The following is a 17735-nucleotide window of genomic DNA, read 5'->3' as shown; positions in this document are numbered from 1 at the left end:
TTTTGAGGGAAAGCATGATATATTTCCTCCATTATATTCTCAGTTGTAGAAACTTGCATTATACAAGTAGAACGTTGTAGGTGGTCTGGGTGGATTCTGGAAACTGATCTATTTCAGGTTTTATCCCTCTTGTCAGTTGTGAAAAGTTGCTCCATGATACTGTTTTTCGATGGAGTCCAGCTTTAAAAACAGGTTTCCTTTTTAAGTATGTAAAAAAAAAATTCTAACTGTAAAAAAAAAGATATAATATTATTATTATTTAAAAATTATGTTTATTTCTACAAGGCCTTGAACCTTATAGGACCGCATAAGACCAGAGCGGACCAGCTACACCCAAGCAAGTCCTTTTTTTTCTTTTTTACACTACACAGTAATCAGATAAATGTTAGTCTGACAGGTTTCAGGAGTACATCTCCTAACCCTCCCAGCTTGAAGGTAATGAGGTAAAACCAAAGTCCTCATCAAAATATAAAGGCGAGTTTAGGTCACACTCTTGGTGGGCTTCCATTTGATTAGAAAGTATCACCTTTTCAAAGCTGTTCTAAAGTAGATTTTTAATTTACTTAGAGCCTTTGTCTCTTTAATGGCATCTATAAATTGTGATCCATCAAGGGTTCAGGATTCGTTTAAACACGGCAGGGGGCCTAAGTGTTTTTAGTAGCTGTCAAATAACCACACATTTTGTGTGAATGAGTCAAACCTGGCCAGTTTGCGAGTCTCTAAGCAATTTTATGCCACATTACAAACAAAGCAGCCCCTTAATTCGGTAATTGTGGCCATCCAAGAAAACAATTTTGAGGCTGTTCAATTCAGGGAGGAAAAAAAAATTAAAGAGCTGACAAGAAACACTTACATCATTTAACTTCCCAAACTTTCACCACTAGTCCACCCAGCTCTGAAGGCTTATTATGTCATTAAAGCACTCATATTGTTCAACAAAAGTCTGCGAACAGAAACACGACTTTTTGATTACCTTTGCTTGTCCAAGGGAGTTGACATTTATCTGTCAAATGCGGGCCAAAAACTTAGAACACATGAATTCTGCCGGCTGATTGTTATTCAACTGTAGGATTGTGACACATTTTGGCAGTTTGTCTTTGCTAGGCAATAGCCAAAGAATTAATCCAGGCATGAATAGTCTAGTGAGGTCTTCAAAATGCATGTAGTCACAAAAGGTTATAGCATATGTTAGCAACTAGCAACAAAAAAGCCCAAACTTGTGTTTATGTTTTTGGACAACTTTAGACTCCCCGCTGGATCGCTTTGGAGCAAATCATCATTAATGTCAAACAGACGACCAAAGCTAATGGAAAAGATAATATGTTCGACGTGTAATGTAGTGCGTGGAGATAATTTGTTGAAGAGCGATGCTTTCATTTTTAACCCTTACCTCCCACGGCCTGCACCCAAATTTTTGGGCAGCTTCTCTTCAAGGCAAAACCTAAATGGTCCTTAATGAGTCCGTGCAAACAACGTGTGACGGGGGACAAATTACCAAAGCAGTCCCTCCCCCCCTCTCCTTCTTCCTCAGGTGATACTTGAAAGGTCTCAGAGGTAGAGCTCTCTGAACCCTCCCTCCTCTGGCTCCTTTCTCTGTCACCCTCCACAATGTCAAGGTGTCGCGACCCCTTTATGACCTGGAGCCACGTTAGCAATTGGACTTTTGGTAACCAGCAGCGGGGCATGATCACCAGTGTGAAAAAGGATGTTTGTGTGTGTGCGCGTGGGTGTGTGCAGAGGCGGGGGTAGGGTCAGCATACACTAATGGGGTGAGGCTGAGTTTTAGGGAGATGAGAGGAAAGGGGCCGTCCCATTTAGGTCTCACATGCTTGTCGGCCTGTGACTTCTAGTTTAAAAAAGGCTTCTGGGTGGCTTATATGAGTCAGTGGTCACCCCTCGGCATCAATCGCTTCACCTTGGGCACTGAATGGGACACATGCACCCCCTCGACACACACCACAACTACTGACCCCTCCTTCGTGTCCCGGGCACCCCTCCTTTCCTTTAAGTCAATATGTCCGTGTCAGAGATGAAAGTGCAAAGTGGGAGGGACGCGGAGGGGGTCCTGACACTAATGTAGTACATTGGGCTTCACTTACTGATCTGCCAAGTTCTTTTATCAAGCCTTAAATGGCTGCTAGGTTCCTTTGAACTGCTGAGCGCTCGCCGGCCCTCAGATGCCTCCTCCTTCAGCTTCAATGAGATATCCTCGGTGACATTCCCACAGTCTCGTTGCTGCAGACAGACACGCATAACTGCACGGAAGCGGCGAGGTTCAAATTCAAAGGCTTGGGAGGACTCTGGGAGTCGTCTAAGTAACATCATCGCCACTTTGTAGCCCCTGGCTAAAACAGTTCTCTTCATTTTCATAAAAATTGAAATATCATTGACAAATTTGGCTGCAGTGGATTCATTCATTCATTTCAGGCACCAGGCTTGAAAGCACTTTCATTGGCTGCCAAGCACAGCAAGGCAGGTAAACTAAGACCTTTACCTTGCTTGCTTGTTTTTTCTCACTCCCTCTCTCTTTTCAGCTAATCTGTGTGGGTAACCTTATCCCAACTCTTGAGTGGTTGCCCCCCCCACTCATCCCTCTTCCAAACCTCGTGAACTAGACGGAAACTTTTCTCCTCATTCACAAAGCTCTCTCTTGTTACACTTTTCCAGCGTCAACCTGCGTTGATTGATTTTCATGGTTTCATCAGGATTTTTTTCTCTTTTCTGTTTTTCCTACTTTTTCACATCAGCACACGTTTTTGTTTTGTTTTTAGGTACACCAACTCTTCTAACTGACTTTTTTGGTTCAGGGTAAATTCACACATGGATCCAGTGATTAAAAAAAAACCTTCCTGATGTTGTGTACGCTTTTCCTTGTTCCACCAAAGCAGCTCTGATCTGTTGGAGCATTGACATAACCTCTACGGTTGCCGTTAAGCGTCTGTCTCTGGGACACTGACAGTGGATCCTTCAGGTCGTACGGGTTTCGTAGTGGGGCCTCCGTGGCTCTGGTTAGTTTGTCTCATCGAGCAGATGTTCAGTCAGATTGGGGAAGTGTGAAATTTAGAGGTTAGGTCAACATCTTAGTGTCTTTGTCACGTTTCTCAGGCTGTTCCTGAGCGGTTATTGCAGTAAGGTGACCTGCATTGTCCTGCTGGGGGAGGCCACTGCCATGAGAGACTGCTATTACCATGAAGGGGGTTTCTTAATATGCAACAACTTTTAGTTGGCTCCTGTGTTAAAGTTACATCCCCATGAATAATAGAGATAATGTTATAAATTACACATGTCAGTAGTTTTATCAGTGATCAATGTATTTTCCCACTTGCTTCAATTGGTACCTTTCTTAGAATTGCAATTTTTTTTTAAATTTTGTACAAAAAAAGTAGATAAAAAAAAAATTATTAATCTAAATTGTAAAAAAAATACAGAATGTGATAGCAAACATTTTAATTTCAACTACTGCTAATACTGTGTAGGAAATGTATTTATTTATTATTATTATTATGTATTTTTAAGACTGCATCGCATTTAGCACAATATGTTCTTGTTCTGTGTCTGCATCCTTTAGCACCATTTCACTTCAATCTCCTTGTGCAAAAGTTGCATAAAACCACAGGTGGAAATAGATAAAAGTGTTGATAAGGTAATTGTGTGTTGAAATGAGGCATCGCAAGACCAGTGGAGTCAAATCATGGAACTTCAATAAATAAAAAATTCCACTTCGTAAGTACAACTTTTGGCAGAATTGGAAAACAAAATATTTATTTGGGTTTACTTGAACTTTTTTGTTCTATATATTAGTTTAAGTTTCTAGAATTACCTGCTGACTCCTGCAATTGGTCAGCTGCCAAAGTGACTACTAGACCAGACAAGTGCATTGCAGAACCATCACACAGTTGGCTTGTGGCCATTGCTTATTCCCATACTTGTAACACTGATGAAATGATAAAAGTCCCCTAAAAAGGGGGGCCTTCCCTTTTTCCAAGAGCCAGGAAAGGTTTTCTCCTTCTTGTGCTTCACAGGTGGCCACATCCAAGCCTCTTGCTCCCACCCCTTAGTTGTGGAGTTACAGTCATGCTCCGAGAGGTTTGTCGCAAACATGTGCTTAAGAGGCGATGAGTGATTCCACAATGCTGGCTGTATCACATTCAGTGTGATAATTGCTGTTTATCATCCTGCCTTTAAATCAATTGTCAGGTGCATTTACATTTGACCTTCAGAGAAATCAATGAGCAGCAGCTATTGTTTGCTCACACAATCTGAAAGCCCTTCATTTCTAAGGAAGTAATCAAATTATCTTTTAGGATAATTACTATTTGCTCATTTTTTGGTGATTTCCCTCCCTAAGGCAGACAAGACTAAATTAGTCATGCTTTAAATTACATTGTACATCAGGTGTGTTAAAGGGATTTGTACAGTGCACTGAGGTTGACAGGATCAAGGAGTCTTGTTAGGCAGAGAGCCATAAATCACTGGATAAACCCACATTATCCATGCACTTGCAGGAAAGATACAGGCTTTTAAAAACTCATAAACACAATATATTTTAAATTAAAGTGATAGATACTTTCCTGACTTTTTTCTGCTAGCAGAAATTATAAGCTCGAGTTCTTAGTTAAACACTCATTTTCAATTCCCACTGAACTAGCTGCAGGGAACCCTTTGAAATTCCCAGCATGGGGAGTTATGTATGTGATCATTTAGAATCATTTTGAATATCAATGGGAGAAGAATCCCGAGGACCCAGTTTTAATGGGACAATAAGGGCCAGCCACAAAGGTTTTCTCTTTTTTTTAAGGCAGCATGCAGAGAGATGGACTCACTTTACTGCTACCAGCTCTGAAGTAAGCTACTCCCAACCACATTCACACCTCTCTCTCATTTAAATTCAGGGTAAGTTATAGCACATTACTGAAAAAATTCGAGACAACCTGCATTTGAATGCTGTCTGGGAGAGCCAGGCCAATACACAAACCATTCGCTGTTTAAAACGCACAAATAACTTTAGGGACAAATAGTTTCTGTAACACTTAGAACGCCTAATTTCAGCTAACAACAATTATAATAATGATAATAATAAATACAAAACCACTGAATCGACTTGTTTTTTTTTTCAATTAAATACATAGAGTGCATATTAGATTGTCGGATTGGGTTATCTTTGTTTATGTGAGAATACACATTCAGTCCTAAAAGTTCTAAAAAACAAAATTAATTAATAAAAAAAAAGTCCAAATCTAAACTAAATTTAAAAAAAAAAGCACCTAATCTCTGTGTTCAAGTTCTTTGCGCAACGCTTCGCCCACCAAGCAGAAAAAAACCCTCTCCAAGATGATGGTCTCTCCAAGATTACCCTATCAGGTGCTAACCGCTGACATGTTTCCACCCACCAACAACAAAAAAGCCTCTCTGTGCCCAAATCTCAAGCCGCAGACGCACAAACACCACTGACAGGCACTGCTGCGCCATCCTCAGCTCCCGAACCTCTCCAGGGATCCGCTCCTGTTGCTACCGCTGCGATTGCTCAGCACTTCTTTTTTTTTTTAAAATATAAATTGAAAGTTTGTCCTCCCATATTAAACAACTTCGTTTTGGTGGACTGCTCTTTTATTTATCGCCACTTTCTTTTTTTACTCTTGCACTTGGTAGCGTAAAATGATCCATGCAAGGTGTAGAAATCCAGCACAGGTACGGACGGAGATGAGAAGCATGTGATCTCTGGAGCAACAACCTTCGGTTTGTGGGGTAACTTAGCTGTTGGTGCGCAAAACTGAAGGATACTTTTTAGAGAGGTTTTGGAGAGGTCGAATACTGACTTCCATTCTTGACACAGACTTGCGGAGACGGGTTTTTTTTTTTTTTCGGGAAGTGAAGGAGACTGAGCAGAGAAGAAATAATCTTCTGGATAATTTCATCCAACAAGGAAGCACCCAATGTTGCACTCCGTAACTCTGCCGCTGGTGTCCCGTCATCTGCCCTTACACTGGGATCCAGTCTCCTACTTACCCCCGGAGCTGTGTGCGTAAAATACGCACAGGGGAGCGAAACGGAGCGAGAGAGGGGGGCGATTTCGCCAACCTTTCCTGGGGCTAAATCAGTGGAAGCAGGTGTATTTCAGCTGTATTTCTGCAAGTCAAGATGTCTCTCCTGCCTTCGAGGTTCATATACCTGTAAGTCTTCCACCTCTCCGTTTGCTTTTGCACACAAACTCATGCATTCTTACCAATAGAAGTCGCCAAACGCTTCATATTTTTGGATTGCTGTCATCCAGGTAGGCAGCGTTTATTTTTCACGTAATTGCCTGTGTGATTAACTCCCGTCTTCCCTTCTCTCTCCTCTCCACTTAGGTGTTTACATTTTCTGGTGTTCTATTTCCAACTGCAGGTATGTTTTATTACTTTTTGTGTGTATGTGTTTGTATGTCCCTGTGCAGCTTTTTGATGTAACTGTTGATTATATCACGGTTATAGTTTAATTTCACGACGGTCTTTGCCACGCAGGACAGGAAATTCATGTGCTTTAATTCTGTTCATTTCAATACTAATTGGTTAGAATGATGAGGAAAAAAGTGACAAATTTTGGGTCTACTGCGTGCCACAGTAAAAAAAAAAACAAACAACAACAACAACAACACCAAAAAAATAAACAAAAACTTAGTCGCACAGTAAACCACAAAAACCCCGTGAAATATCATTTATGTGATTTAAATACTTGTCACGAGTATTACAGTAATGCATAATTAATGTATATTCAAAATGTTCATTATTCATTCAAATCAGTACAATTATCCGGGCTACACCTTAATTAAAACCCGATGTTTGCAATTTGACATTCAAGTAGCAGTTTCGATATTTTACAGCAGAATTGTGTAAAAAAATATTGCGATCCCTGGGGTTAACAGTTGTTCTTTGAACAGATGGCTCTTTTGGCGCTCAGCTTTTATTAGTTGCGCGTCTCACTTTGAACAGTAATGATTTGCAGGCACCCACTCAGCTAATTGATTGCGCGCCGTGATTCACATAGGATGCAGTCAGCACACTCCTTCTCTCATAAAACTATCTGATGGGTTTGTTGGTATGACGTGTCCGACCATAATATTGCACACACAGTTGTTTCATATTAATTTCTCGGTGTTATTGTGATCTACGACATTTAATAAAAACAGGATACCCTGCCTTAAAAGGTACCGGTATCTCATCCGTTTTTTAACAAGCAGCTCTTAAAAAGTTGGCAACGTTTTAGTGTTTATGTAATTACATCTTTTAAAAGTTACTACATTTCTTTCTTTCTTTTAATTGAAAAATAAAAACTATACCAAGAATAAGGAATAAAAGGAGTGTTTGTTTGTAAACTATAAACAATATATTTTATTGGTTACAGTTACTGCTGCTAGGATCACATTGTCCCAACCTGAAAACCATCAGCTTTTAGAGTAATAGGTAAATTTCCTAGGGACAAAATGTAAACCAACCTGAAATTAGAAATTGCAATCTTAAAACTGTGTAATCAGATTATTTCAACAGAAATGGCACAAACACAGTTGATGAAAAAAGTTGACCCCTCTTCACTTGACCCAACATTTTTGGTTATTATTTTTTTAATGTGAACTTCATGCTTGTTGTGATTTAAAGTTCGTCAGATGATAGCTACAGGTAAACAGAGGATGTTCATGGCTTCAGTGGTTTCAGCCTAATCATTTATCTTAGAAAAATGCAGGGACATGCCTTTATCCTCCACTCCTTCTCAATGCTCCTCGGTATGGCTTAATGGCTCTTGCATGTCATGCTGTGGTTGTGACTTTATGAGGTAAAACAAAAGAAGCAACCGCACTTGGAAGTTAACTTTGAATACACTGCCAATGTCTGTCGGAATGTTTTTCTGTATGTGAGTGTGTGTGACCCCATCTGTATGTATGTATGTATGAATGTGTGTGTGTGTGTGTGGGGGGGGGGGGGGGAGCAGATAGCAAGGTGTATCTTAGATGACTGCGACAACTTCACTTCCTCAGTGGAACTGAGTGCCAGACTTTTGAAGTTTCAACCATATCCGTTTTCGTGTTGTCTTTGAAGAAAGGAGACAGAGTGATTTAAAAAAAAAAAAAAAAAGCTGTTGTCGCTAGCGTTCACCTCAGCCATGTGCTTAGGCTTGCCTTTCCCTTGACATGAAATGCAACTGTCTACCAAACACACCTTTATGTTTGTTTAGAGATGGGGAGATTTGGGATAAATCCCTCAGCAGCCCAGTTAGGCTATGTTTTGTTGTGCGTTCATTTTTTTTTTCTTGTTCTTCAGCTTTGAGTTTCATATTAAGAAAGAACATTGACAACAGATGATGTTAATGTTCAGCTTTTAAACACTGTTGTACTTATTCTACGATAAGCAAGTTTGCTGGAACCATTGGACACATGCTTACTTTTACACTGTTATGCATTAGTCACTGGTAATCCAGCCCCTAAGACTCTATTTAACTAACTTCTTCACCTGAAATGGTGACACTTTTCTCCCCCGTCAGTTTCTTTAACTGCTGTATCTGAAATACCCACTCAACTGTTGATATTTATCATTTTTTTAAGACACATACTGTGTAGAACAACAGACACTGAAACTTTCACGACTCACAAATGTAAAATGACAACTCTTTCTCTAGAATTTCCATTTGTTTGGTCAGTTTTAATGTGCAAATATAAAAGGATATTTCCAGCCAGTAAGCAGACTCCTCTCTTACATCTTTGTAAGATCAACAAAGGCTTCAATCAGTGCCTTAATCAGCTTACAAAGATAAGCAGTTTCATCTCTGATAATCTATATCTCTTGTCAAGGAACGGCAAAGGGTTTTTCTGGAATACTCTTACCCTCCTAAGAGACCCTCTCTAAATCCACCCATCTCCATGGGACCTTCGACAAAGTCTGACACTGACAGTATTTTTCACAAGAACTGATTAGCCAGAAACAAGTCTTTTTGTTTGGATTAGTATGTTAAGTAAAACATAAGCTGTGATGGAGGTTAAGAGTTCGAGATGTGTTAGCATGGTGTGGTATCCTAGTACGAAGATAACAACCACTGCAGCTCTGAAGAATCAAGGTTAAACCTGAATTGACCCCAACAAACCCCAAATCTGCTTTGCAGTACAAGCCTCTGGTGGTCCAGGTTGGGTTTAGGATTGTGAGTATTGAAGACCAGGGAATGTTTAGTTTTCAGAGTTTTCCAGAGGGTTCTTCTTGTGATTTATTTTGATTTCATATTGTGTTATGTGCAGAAAAATCGAAATATATTCTAGGGCAGTGTGTAACATCATTGTTCTGTATTGTATCATGAAGGTTGTGTACTTCTTTGAAGTAATTGGGGAAAAGATACTATAGAATATTCTTATAGGGGGATAGTCAATCTGTGACTAGAGACAAAAAAGCCATCACATGCCAAATTTGAGTAAGCGAGTACATTTGATTTGATTATCTTCAGCGTCTTATTTTCCACACTGTCTGATGCCAAAAATAATATCATTCGTGTTTCCTAAATGTCAACAGACACAGAGGATATGTCACCGTTGTAGACCAAATATGCCATAACAAGCAAGCATATCTTTCATATTTCAAAGGCTCTTTGAAACATGACCAAGAAGTGCTACTTAATCTGCACCTCATGACCTTTTTGGCAATTTAAAATGTTTACAGATGAGTTGGTGCTCAAACGTGTCTTTTAGTTTGGTTTATTGAGGTTAAACTGTAAAGCCGGGCTTCTTCAGTAGAACCCATGTTCGTGGACAACATCCGTGGTGCACGACTCATACGACATGTTTCAGCAGAGCGTTGTCGGAAGCCTCTTCAGAATTGCACCCAGTTTTGCGAAATTGTTTACTTTTTCCTCTCTGATTTTAAGGATTTGTTCGGTAGAGGCCATAATTTCCAATCAAGTTTGCTACATGTCAGTCATTTTACTAGAATAACAAGGACTTGGGGTATGTAATGTGTATATAATTAGCCACCTGAGAACAGCCACATAAAAAGCCATTACTGTGCAATTACGACACCATACAGCTGGGGAAATGGGATTTTGGCGTGAACTTAGATTCCAGGGCTTCTGAAAGTATACGTTTCCTCTTCCACGTGTTGAGTCACAGTCGTTTTACTGAGCTGCCACTGAATTCTGCAATTTCCTCTATTTTCATGTCAAGTCTAAATTTATTCCTAAACAGCTGACCAGTGAGTTTTGAGAAGCAGGTTTCAATGCGATTTTTACAAAAATTCCTCCCACAAGAGAACTTTTATGGTTTGAGGTGCCTCTTTCCATCTTGTCCTCCGCCTGCTGCATTTCCTAATTTATGGACTTTACTTTGCCTGCAGGCAGATATTTGTTTGATGATAGTGCAACAGGTCTGGATGCTTCAGGTGTATAATTGCTAGTGGCTTGCTTGCTTGTGGAAATGGAATACAGGTTTCTCAGTATTGCCCAGGGCACAGAATATATACTCTGTCAATATAAACCAACACTCAGTTTTCACTGTATGGTTTGCTCTTGCTCTGTGCAATTTTTACTCAAACCGTGACTTCATTAACATGTCTCGTAACATAGTTAGCAGCTTGTAAATGCATTGCATATAAAATGTGTCAGTTAAAAGCAAGGAGCAAAACACTAAAAAGCCACAGCACAATTTCCAGGTTGTTATATGAGTTTTTAAAACCCTGGGGCAATTTTTTTTTTCTTTTTACACCAGGCCCATAAAATGAGCAGTGCACATTACTATCAATACCTGTGCTACGATGATCTCTCACCATCTGTCTCTCCTCCTCTCTGTTTCTTCATCTACTGTCCCTCTCTCTGTTTCCTCCTGTCTCACATCTGTGCAGGAATCGCAGCAGCGCTCTGCTGATTTCAGGTTTTACATCGAAAACCACACCAGAAACCCAGATGACCTGAGCCGGAAGCAAGTCCGGATCTATCAACTCTACAGCAGAACCACTGGCAAACACGTCCAGATCTTGGGAAAGAAAGTCAACGCCAATGGAGATGATGGGGGCAAGTATGGTATGGGAGAACTCCTGTGCATCTCACTTGACATTTAGCTAGGCTGTTATAATAGGATGAGAAATTACCTGCCAGCCAGAGCTTTTCTATCTCCACCAGCCACTTTGGCTGTTTACTACTCATTGTTTGTCGGTGGTTTTCCGTGCTCTGTGTTTGGCTGGCTCAAGAGAGGATGGTGACTTTTCAAAGCCACCAACTACAGGTTGGGGTGGATGAATACATACTGAAATTGCTGACTTTGCTGTTGATGTTTACTGCAGGATTTGGGTATCTGGGGCAAGTCTGTTTTTATCCTGTTGGAGTCATATGTCAGCAGTGTTATGCTTTTTGGGGGGGTCTAATTCAGACCAAGACTTGTTGGTATCTGATGGTAAAAATATTGTTTTCTTTTGGTTTCTGAGTTGTAAAATATAGTTTTTTGCCCTCTAAGGATTCAGTCTCAACTTGGTTACTGTGAACTTCCATCATGCAAACTGGGGAAATCTCACATTTGCATTACAAGAAATCAAATTTATATACACGGTTTCGGAAAGCCAGGAGAGTTTTGTTCAGCCAAGCAGTGTAAAAGTGCTCACCTGAAAATGTTAAGCATTAAGTCTGAAGATGTCAAAATACGTTTGGCAGATTGACCCAGTAATTATCATTGTTGTTATGTAATTAGTAGTATTTCAGATAAATCTTAGGCTTTTATCATCTTTTTAAAGTGTTCTCTGTCTTTTCTTTCTTTCTTTTTTCTTTTTTTTTCACGTGCACTTTGCTATTTTGGTTTAAAACGAGTATGGCGAATGACTAAATCGATGGTCAGTATAGCACCCTTTTGAAGTAGTAGTCCAAACGCAAAGCAGTGGGGCTTATGTTGTGCTTCCCTGCAGATATTTTGCTCATAACAGCTGACTCACGGCTCTAAAATTGCTGGTCTTGAATGCCTTTGAGTGAGTGTGTTCAGTCACAGATGCGCCGAGGCGAAGTTTCCTCACTGCTTGTTAGAGCTTGAGTGGAAGCAGATCCAATTTTTCCCATGAGGCTTTGCCAATTCCACCCTCCACCCCTCCTCCCATCCCCCCCACCTCCTCCTCCCCATCCAGCTGCAGTACCTGGCACCTGTGAACTCCTTTGCAGCAATAATGCTCAGTGAGATAACTCTCCTTACTCTAATTCATGCATAGTGTCTGCAGCTTCACATACAGGGACCAAAATACGCTGCTGAAGAAATATAATATATTGCTAATATACTCCTAAGTAGGTATCTCTCCAGTTAACATCACTGGTATTATAAATCTTCTTAGGTATTAATGTAGCGTATTCATTACTTTTAGGAGACCAGACCAGTCATTTTCCAGAACAGTCCATTGTAAGTGATGTCTGCCAAGAGTGATGGTGGGTCATTGCAAAGGCTTTTAAATTGATAAAAGCTGCAATCTTTGATTAATGCTGACTTTTTCAGCTTTTTGAACAGGTGGCCTTTTGCTGAGGTCAAAATATGGCAGCAACCTGTATTATTCATATGGAAGCAAGGCAGAAAAAGTGCAGCATACCTCAGAAGCGAAGGGGTTCATGGCTCACAGTTCTGCCTGTGTGTCTCTTTAACTTTAGAAAGTAGACGTTTGGCAAGTTTGTCTGTAACTTTTGTCATATTTTTTCATTTTCTTTTGATCTTCTGACTTCTGCTCCGTTAAATAAAATACACCCTTTTCATGTTTTAGACCTTTTTTTGTTTATCCATAAAAAACTGGGAAGCATTGAGGAGTCCTACACTCACAAGGCTGCTGTGAGATTATTGAAGCACCCGGTTCATACATTCAGCAATTTTTAAGGTTGTGGATTATGGAGATTAGGGGTATTCAAGTGCTTACAGTGTAAATAAAAGCACCACATTCCCTCCTTTGTCAACTCAGTGCCACTTGTTAGAGGTATTGACAACAGTGAGATTCCTCCAAGTGTTTGCATTTCACTGTAACTATGACTCAAGGATCTAATTACGTTTATTGATGCCTTAAGCTGCCAAACTCTTCTTTTATAAAGATCAAACCATTAGTGTTTTCCCAGAAAAACTCAAGATAGGGGTTGGAACTGGGTCACAGACAAAGAACAACTTACAGTAAGGAGGGAAATATTGTTTTATCTGATGTTCTCAGTCTCCAGCATAACTGAGGTTGAATTTTTGGGTCTTTTTGTAAAAGTAGCTCACAATGAAAAGGCCAAGGTGTGGTTAAAGATTTCCTAAATTTGCATTCATGGCAGTAGTTTCTTTCAGAACATTATTTTATTTGTGTGAAAACCAATGTTGTTGGGCTGTCTTTTCTTTTTTAAGGATGTCCCTGCATATCTATTCGACGATAAAACCAAGTCCGATGTGCTATTCTTTAGATCCCAAGTAAGACGTACAAACAAATCTTTTGCAAATGAAGAATGAATAACTATTTCTTCCCTCACCTTTAAGACAGATTACCTACCACTTTTCTCCCAAGGTTGGATTTAGGGGGGGTGGAGAGTTATTTCTGCCCCCGAGCCTATCCCGTCCCCTTCGACTATTCTTTCTCTCCTCCCTTGAGTGCTACTGAATGGCTCTGTGTGTTAAACAAATGGATCATCTTAACTTTTTGATTGAGTGAGCACAGACTAAAGGGAACTTGAAACCTAATCTGGAGGGGCACATAACCGCTCCACAAATGTTTGGCAGATCTCTTTACTGGTCAGAGGGTGAGCAGAGACAAAGGTGACCTCGCAGGGGTTAACACTGGGGTGGCGGAGTGGGCACGGAAAACTAAAAAGGCTACCGAGATAGGTTTTTAAAGTGGACTACTGAAGTGACAGTGGCATTGTTTTTCTGATGTGTATCATACAAGGAATTTTTAAATAATGTTCTACTTGAATTGAAATATTTTAACTGCATTTAGTCAAGAAAATCATCATTTAGCTAATGATCACAATACTGTGTCCTTTTGTTTGTGTTTCTTTAACTAAAAAATAACAAAAGAAGTTAACCATGATTAAAACTTGTATTCTTACAGAATCAACTAAATGTGTTTGACTCCTTAAGGTATGTGTGCTACAAGACATATACATGGCATTAATTGGATGTGTTTTTCTTTTCTTTTCATTTGCAGCTCTCCTTATTGTTGAGACAGAAACCTTTGGGAGCCACGTCCGAATAAAAGGAAAAGAGAGCGAACATTACATTTGCATGAATGAGAAGGGCAAAATAGTTGGAATGGTGAGTACATTTTGATTTTCACTATGGTAATATTCAATGAATACTGATATTTTAAAGCGTGCACTTAATCCATGCTGAATCAAACGCAGCCTAGGATCTGCTTTCTCCTGCTGTTTTTCTACACCCTAACAAAACCTCTTTGATAACTCACAGCCATTCTTCCATTACGTAATCGGCCTACTCCTTTGACACTCGATCAGTCAATTACAGTCTGCAATCACCAAAATGCATTGAGAGACTAATAGTCACTTAGGAGGAATACCATTGCAATTATATCACTTAGTCGCACCAGGTGGCCACAAGTGCAGGATGACTGCATGTGGCTCGGCAGATGACCATTTCAGTGTGAAAAAAGCTAACATTTGAAACTGTAACATTTTTTAGAGCGCATGTGCTGTTTCTCTAATAAATCATGTTCTTAGCATTGGTGCGACTGGATTATTTCACTCAAGTTTTCCCTCGCTGCGGTCATCTGCTAGAACTAAATTATGTTCCCATCAAGATTTCTAAACTGTCTTTAACCCAAATGCCAGAATTTGCCATGTTAGTGTTCATTTTCCTGGCCTCTGATTTGTCTGAAACCCAGTGATGTATTGATTTTGTGTCTGTCAATATTTTACTATTTTTAACTCTAAACCTATCAAGAAAGTGTTAATGAGTTGAGCCAAGAGCCATTTCCTGTAGACTTCTATGAGAATTCTATGAGAATCAGAGAGGTGCAACCAGAGGAGTGCCCCCTCCTGGCCTACAGAGATTATGCAGGTTGAAGGCACTTCGGCTGACTTTAATTTTAAGACCATCTTTTATGAACGTTATATGGTGTGAGAGCTTCCTGTGTGTCATCCTATACATAGCCATATGTAGTGTACTTGTATACCTATGCTATAGAGCTGGGAGATAGCTAGCTTAACTTTGCATAAAAGCTAGATGCAATGGGATATAGCTAGCATAACTGAATTACAAGCTAAGAAATCCATCCAACTGCAAGACGTCACTGCTCTAAAAAGTTGTCCGTCCCATAATATTCTGTAAAGCCAGATATTTAATTTTATCTGCCACTGCACCACTTTGTTTTGTTTTGTATAGATTAACTAAATGTGAGCTTTAGAGAAACTGTTAGATTTTTTTTCCGTATTATCTTTGGAATTTATATAGAACCTTTCTAAGCAGCAAGGAAGCTCAAATAAAAAGATTTTCTACAATTATTTAAAGAGTTCAATTTTCTCAACTAGCGAGAGTGCATTAGTGGTAAAAATGGGAATGAGTCAAGTAACAGTTAATATGTTTACGCTTACCTAACATTAACTCTCACATCACAGGGAGAACTTTTTTTTACCTCACAAAAAGTTGATTCTGTTAAACGTAACCTTTTCAGTGGGTGAAACTCATCCAAACTCATTCAAGTGACTTCTTCACTCTCAGTTGACTGCAGGTTTCCCCGACCCTATAAACAGTACATTTGCATAATGACTGAAACTAGCACCGCTGATTAACAATTGTATTTTCAGCTGTGACTGAAACCCTTTTTGATCTGTGAGTACGTTATAACCATGTGACGGGAAAACTTAGATTGCAACACAAAATCACTCCAAACTGAAAAAGAGGAGAAAATGAGGTAGACTATTCAAAGGCCACACTACTATATTAATAATTAGTGTCAGATGATAACTTCCTCTGCATTCTTGTTCTTTTTTCTTTCAGCCTGATGGAAGGAAGCAGGAGTGTGTCTTTATCGAGGAATTCCTGGAGAACAACTACACGGCTCTCGTCTCTGCCAAGTACAAAGGATGGTACCTCGGATTCAATCGGAAAGGGCGGCCTAAGAAAGGCTCGCGGACCACGCAACGACAACAGGAAGTCCACTTTATGAAACGCCAGCCGAAGGGCAAGGTGAACCCAGTGCAGGAGTTTCGCTTCACCACAGTAACTAAGCGGACACGAAGGGCTCGGCGGTTAAAATCCAACGCAAAGAGGAACTGACAGGACTAATGGGACAGCTCTAGTTTTCCTCGTGGAGGAAAAAAACTGTACCTGAAAATCTCAAGATTCTTAAAAGAAGACTTCTTTTCTGTAAAAGAAAGACTGACTAAAAGAACAAAAAATAAAGATTTTTTATTTTTGTATTTCAGGATGACTGAATATTTCCTAACTGTCGGATTCTTCTGGGTTGATGCCATTGAGCTAATGTTTCTGTCATGTTATTTATACTGGATAAACTAAAGGACCTCTGAGCGAATTCCTGTGATCGTGGCCCTCAGCTACATATGAACTGCAAGCTGAAGGCATGCTTTCTTTTTGACAAAAGCAGGAGCTGATGCAATGTTATAAAAATCAGCCAACTAGAGATTTATTGGAATACCTGTCGGTTTTTGTTTGTGTTGCCCCTGACAATGCGGATCCCATACTTTCCACTGGAATTAGAAACCATGGAGATGAAACGGAGAGAGGTGGCAGTTGCAGGTGACACTGTGCTGCCAGAATAACTGTGTAGCTTCGAGTGCAATATTTTACAGGTCTCTCTCTTTCTCGTCTTCTTTCTTTCCATGTGTGGCTCAGCTCCTAGAATGCGCGGAAGCCTCCAAGTACTGTGTGAGATTTCCATACAGCCTGAGATTCAGCTGAAACCCAACATGCTTTGACTAGTCAAGCGCCAAACGTGGCTTTTGTTCTGTTTAAAGACTGAAAAACCAACACAAAAATACAACAGCTGATGTGATACATAAATTCACACTGTCTTCCAACTTCATTGCATTTGAGTAGGGATCTTAATCCCTTTCATCTCCCCTCAGATTGCATCTTTTACAGCTCTTCTTTGCATGGGTTAGAGCTGTTCCACAACAAAAAGCTGCCTTAATTCTTTGAGTCGGAGCTACTGTCTGGGGGCTGATGATGACTTCCTCTACCTCCTTAATCTTTTGTTTATCTTCACCTACACGGTCTGCATTCGGTTGATTTCAGGAACCTTTCTGTTGACTCATTTTCTTTCTCTCTCTGTCTCTCCTTAATTCTCTCGCTGTTACAAAATCATCTTTTGACTGTGAGCTCATCTTCGCTCCTTTCACTCTCACTGGAAGACAGTCTCAAAGATGCTTTTGGGAAGGCTTAGCTTTATGCAGATTAGTCATCCATGGATAGGAATACTGTACATAATACACTCCACATCACCTCATGAACTCATATTTAACAATTAAACAATTTCCTCAAAAATCCAGATGACCAATACGTCAAGGATCCAGGGAATACTTTCAGCAGCATGGTAGTTTTATTTTGTTTTCAAATCTGAATCCTAAAGGGAAAAGTCTGCTTTTATAATTATTTTTTCTCACTGACAACAAACTCCAGCCTCTTATCACCCGTAGTATGTATTTACCTGCTGTCAGGCAGGTCTTATGTATGAGTTGCTACTAACAACATGACACGTTTATGATTTTTTTTTAAAAAACAAATGTAAGCAAAAAATAATTTTATGACTATTATTAAGATATTTATTGCCTCTCTT

The 17735-nt window shown here is 39.8% G+C and overlaps 1 protein-coding gene across 2 annotated transcripts; it reads left to right on the top strand.

Annotated features, from left to right (window-relative positions):
* Positions 1-5165: 5165 nt before the first annotated feature.
* On the top strand, positions 5166-16638 carry fgf24 (fibroblast growth factor 24). 2 transcript variants are annotated; one of them, XM_085416657.1, is made up of 5 exons: positions 5166-6170; positions 6348-6384; positions 10845-11013; positions 14130-14236; positions 15938-16638. In XM_085416657.1, exons 1-5 carry the CDS (start codon positions 6139-6141, stop codon positions 16214-16216), a joined length of 624 nt encoding a protein of 207 aa, XP_085272783.1. In that variant the 5' UTR covers positions 5166-6138; the 3' UTR covers positions 16217-16638. The 2 variants fall into 2 exon arrangements, with proteins under 2 accessions (XP_085272783.1, XP_085272772.1); XM_085416646.1 differs by having other exon boundaries at positions 5235-6170; positions 10845-11022.
* The last annotated feature ends 1097 nt before the right edge of the window (positions 16639-17735 follow it).

The sequence above is a fragment of the Rhamphochromis longiceps genome, linkage group LG2 (assembly GCF_057381845.1).
Source record: "Rhamphochromis longiceps isolate RC_006_pf linkage group LG2, R_longiceps_female_GT1.1, whole genome shotgun sequence".
Lineage (NCBI taxonomy): Eukaryota > Metazoa > Chordata > Actinopteri > Cichliformes > Cichlidae > Rhamphochromis > Rhamphochromis longiceps.
This window is presented reverse-complemented; position numbering and strand designations above follow the sequence as displayed.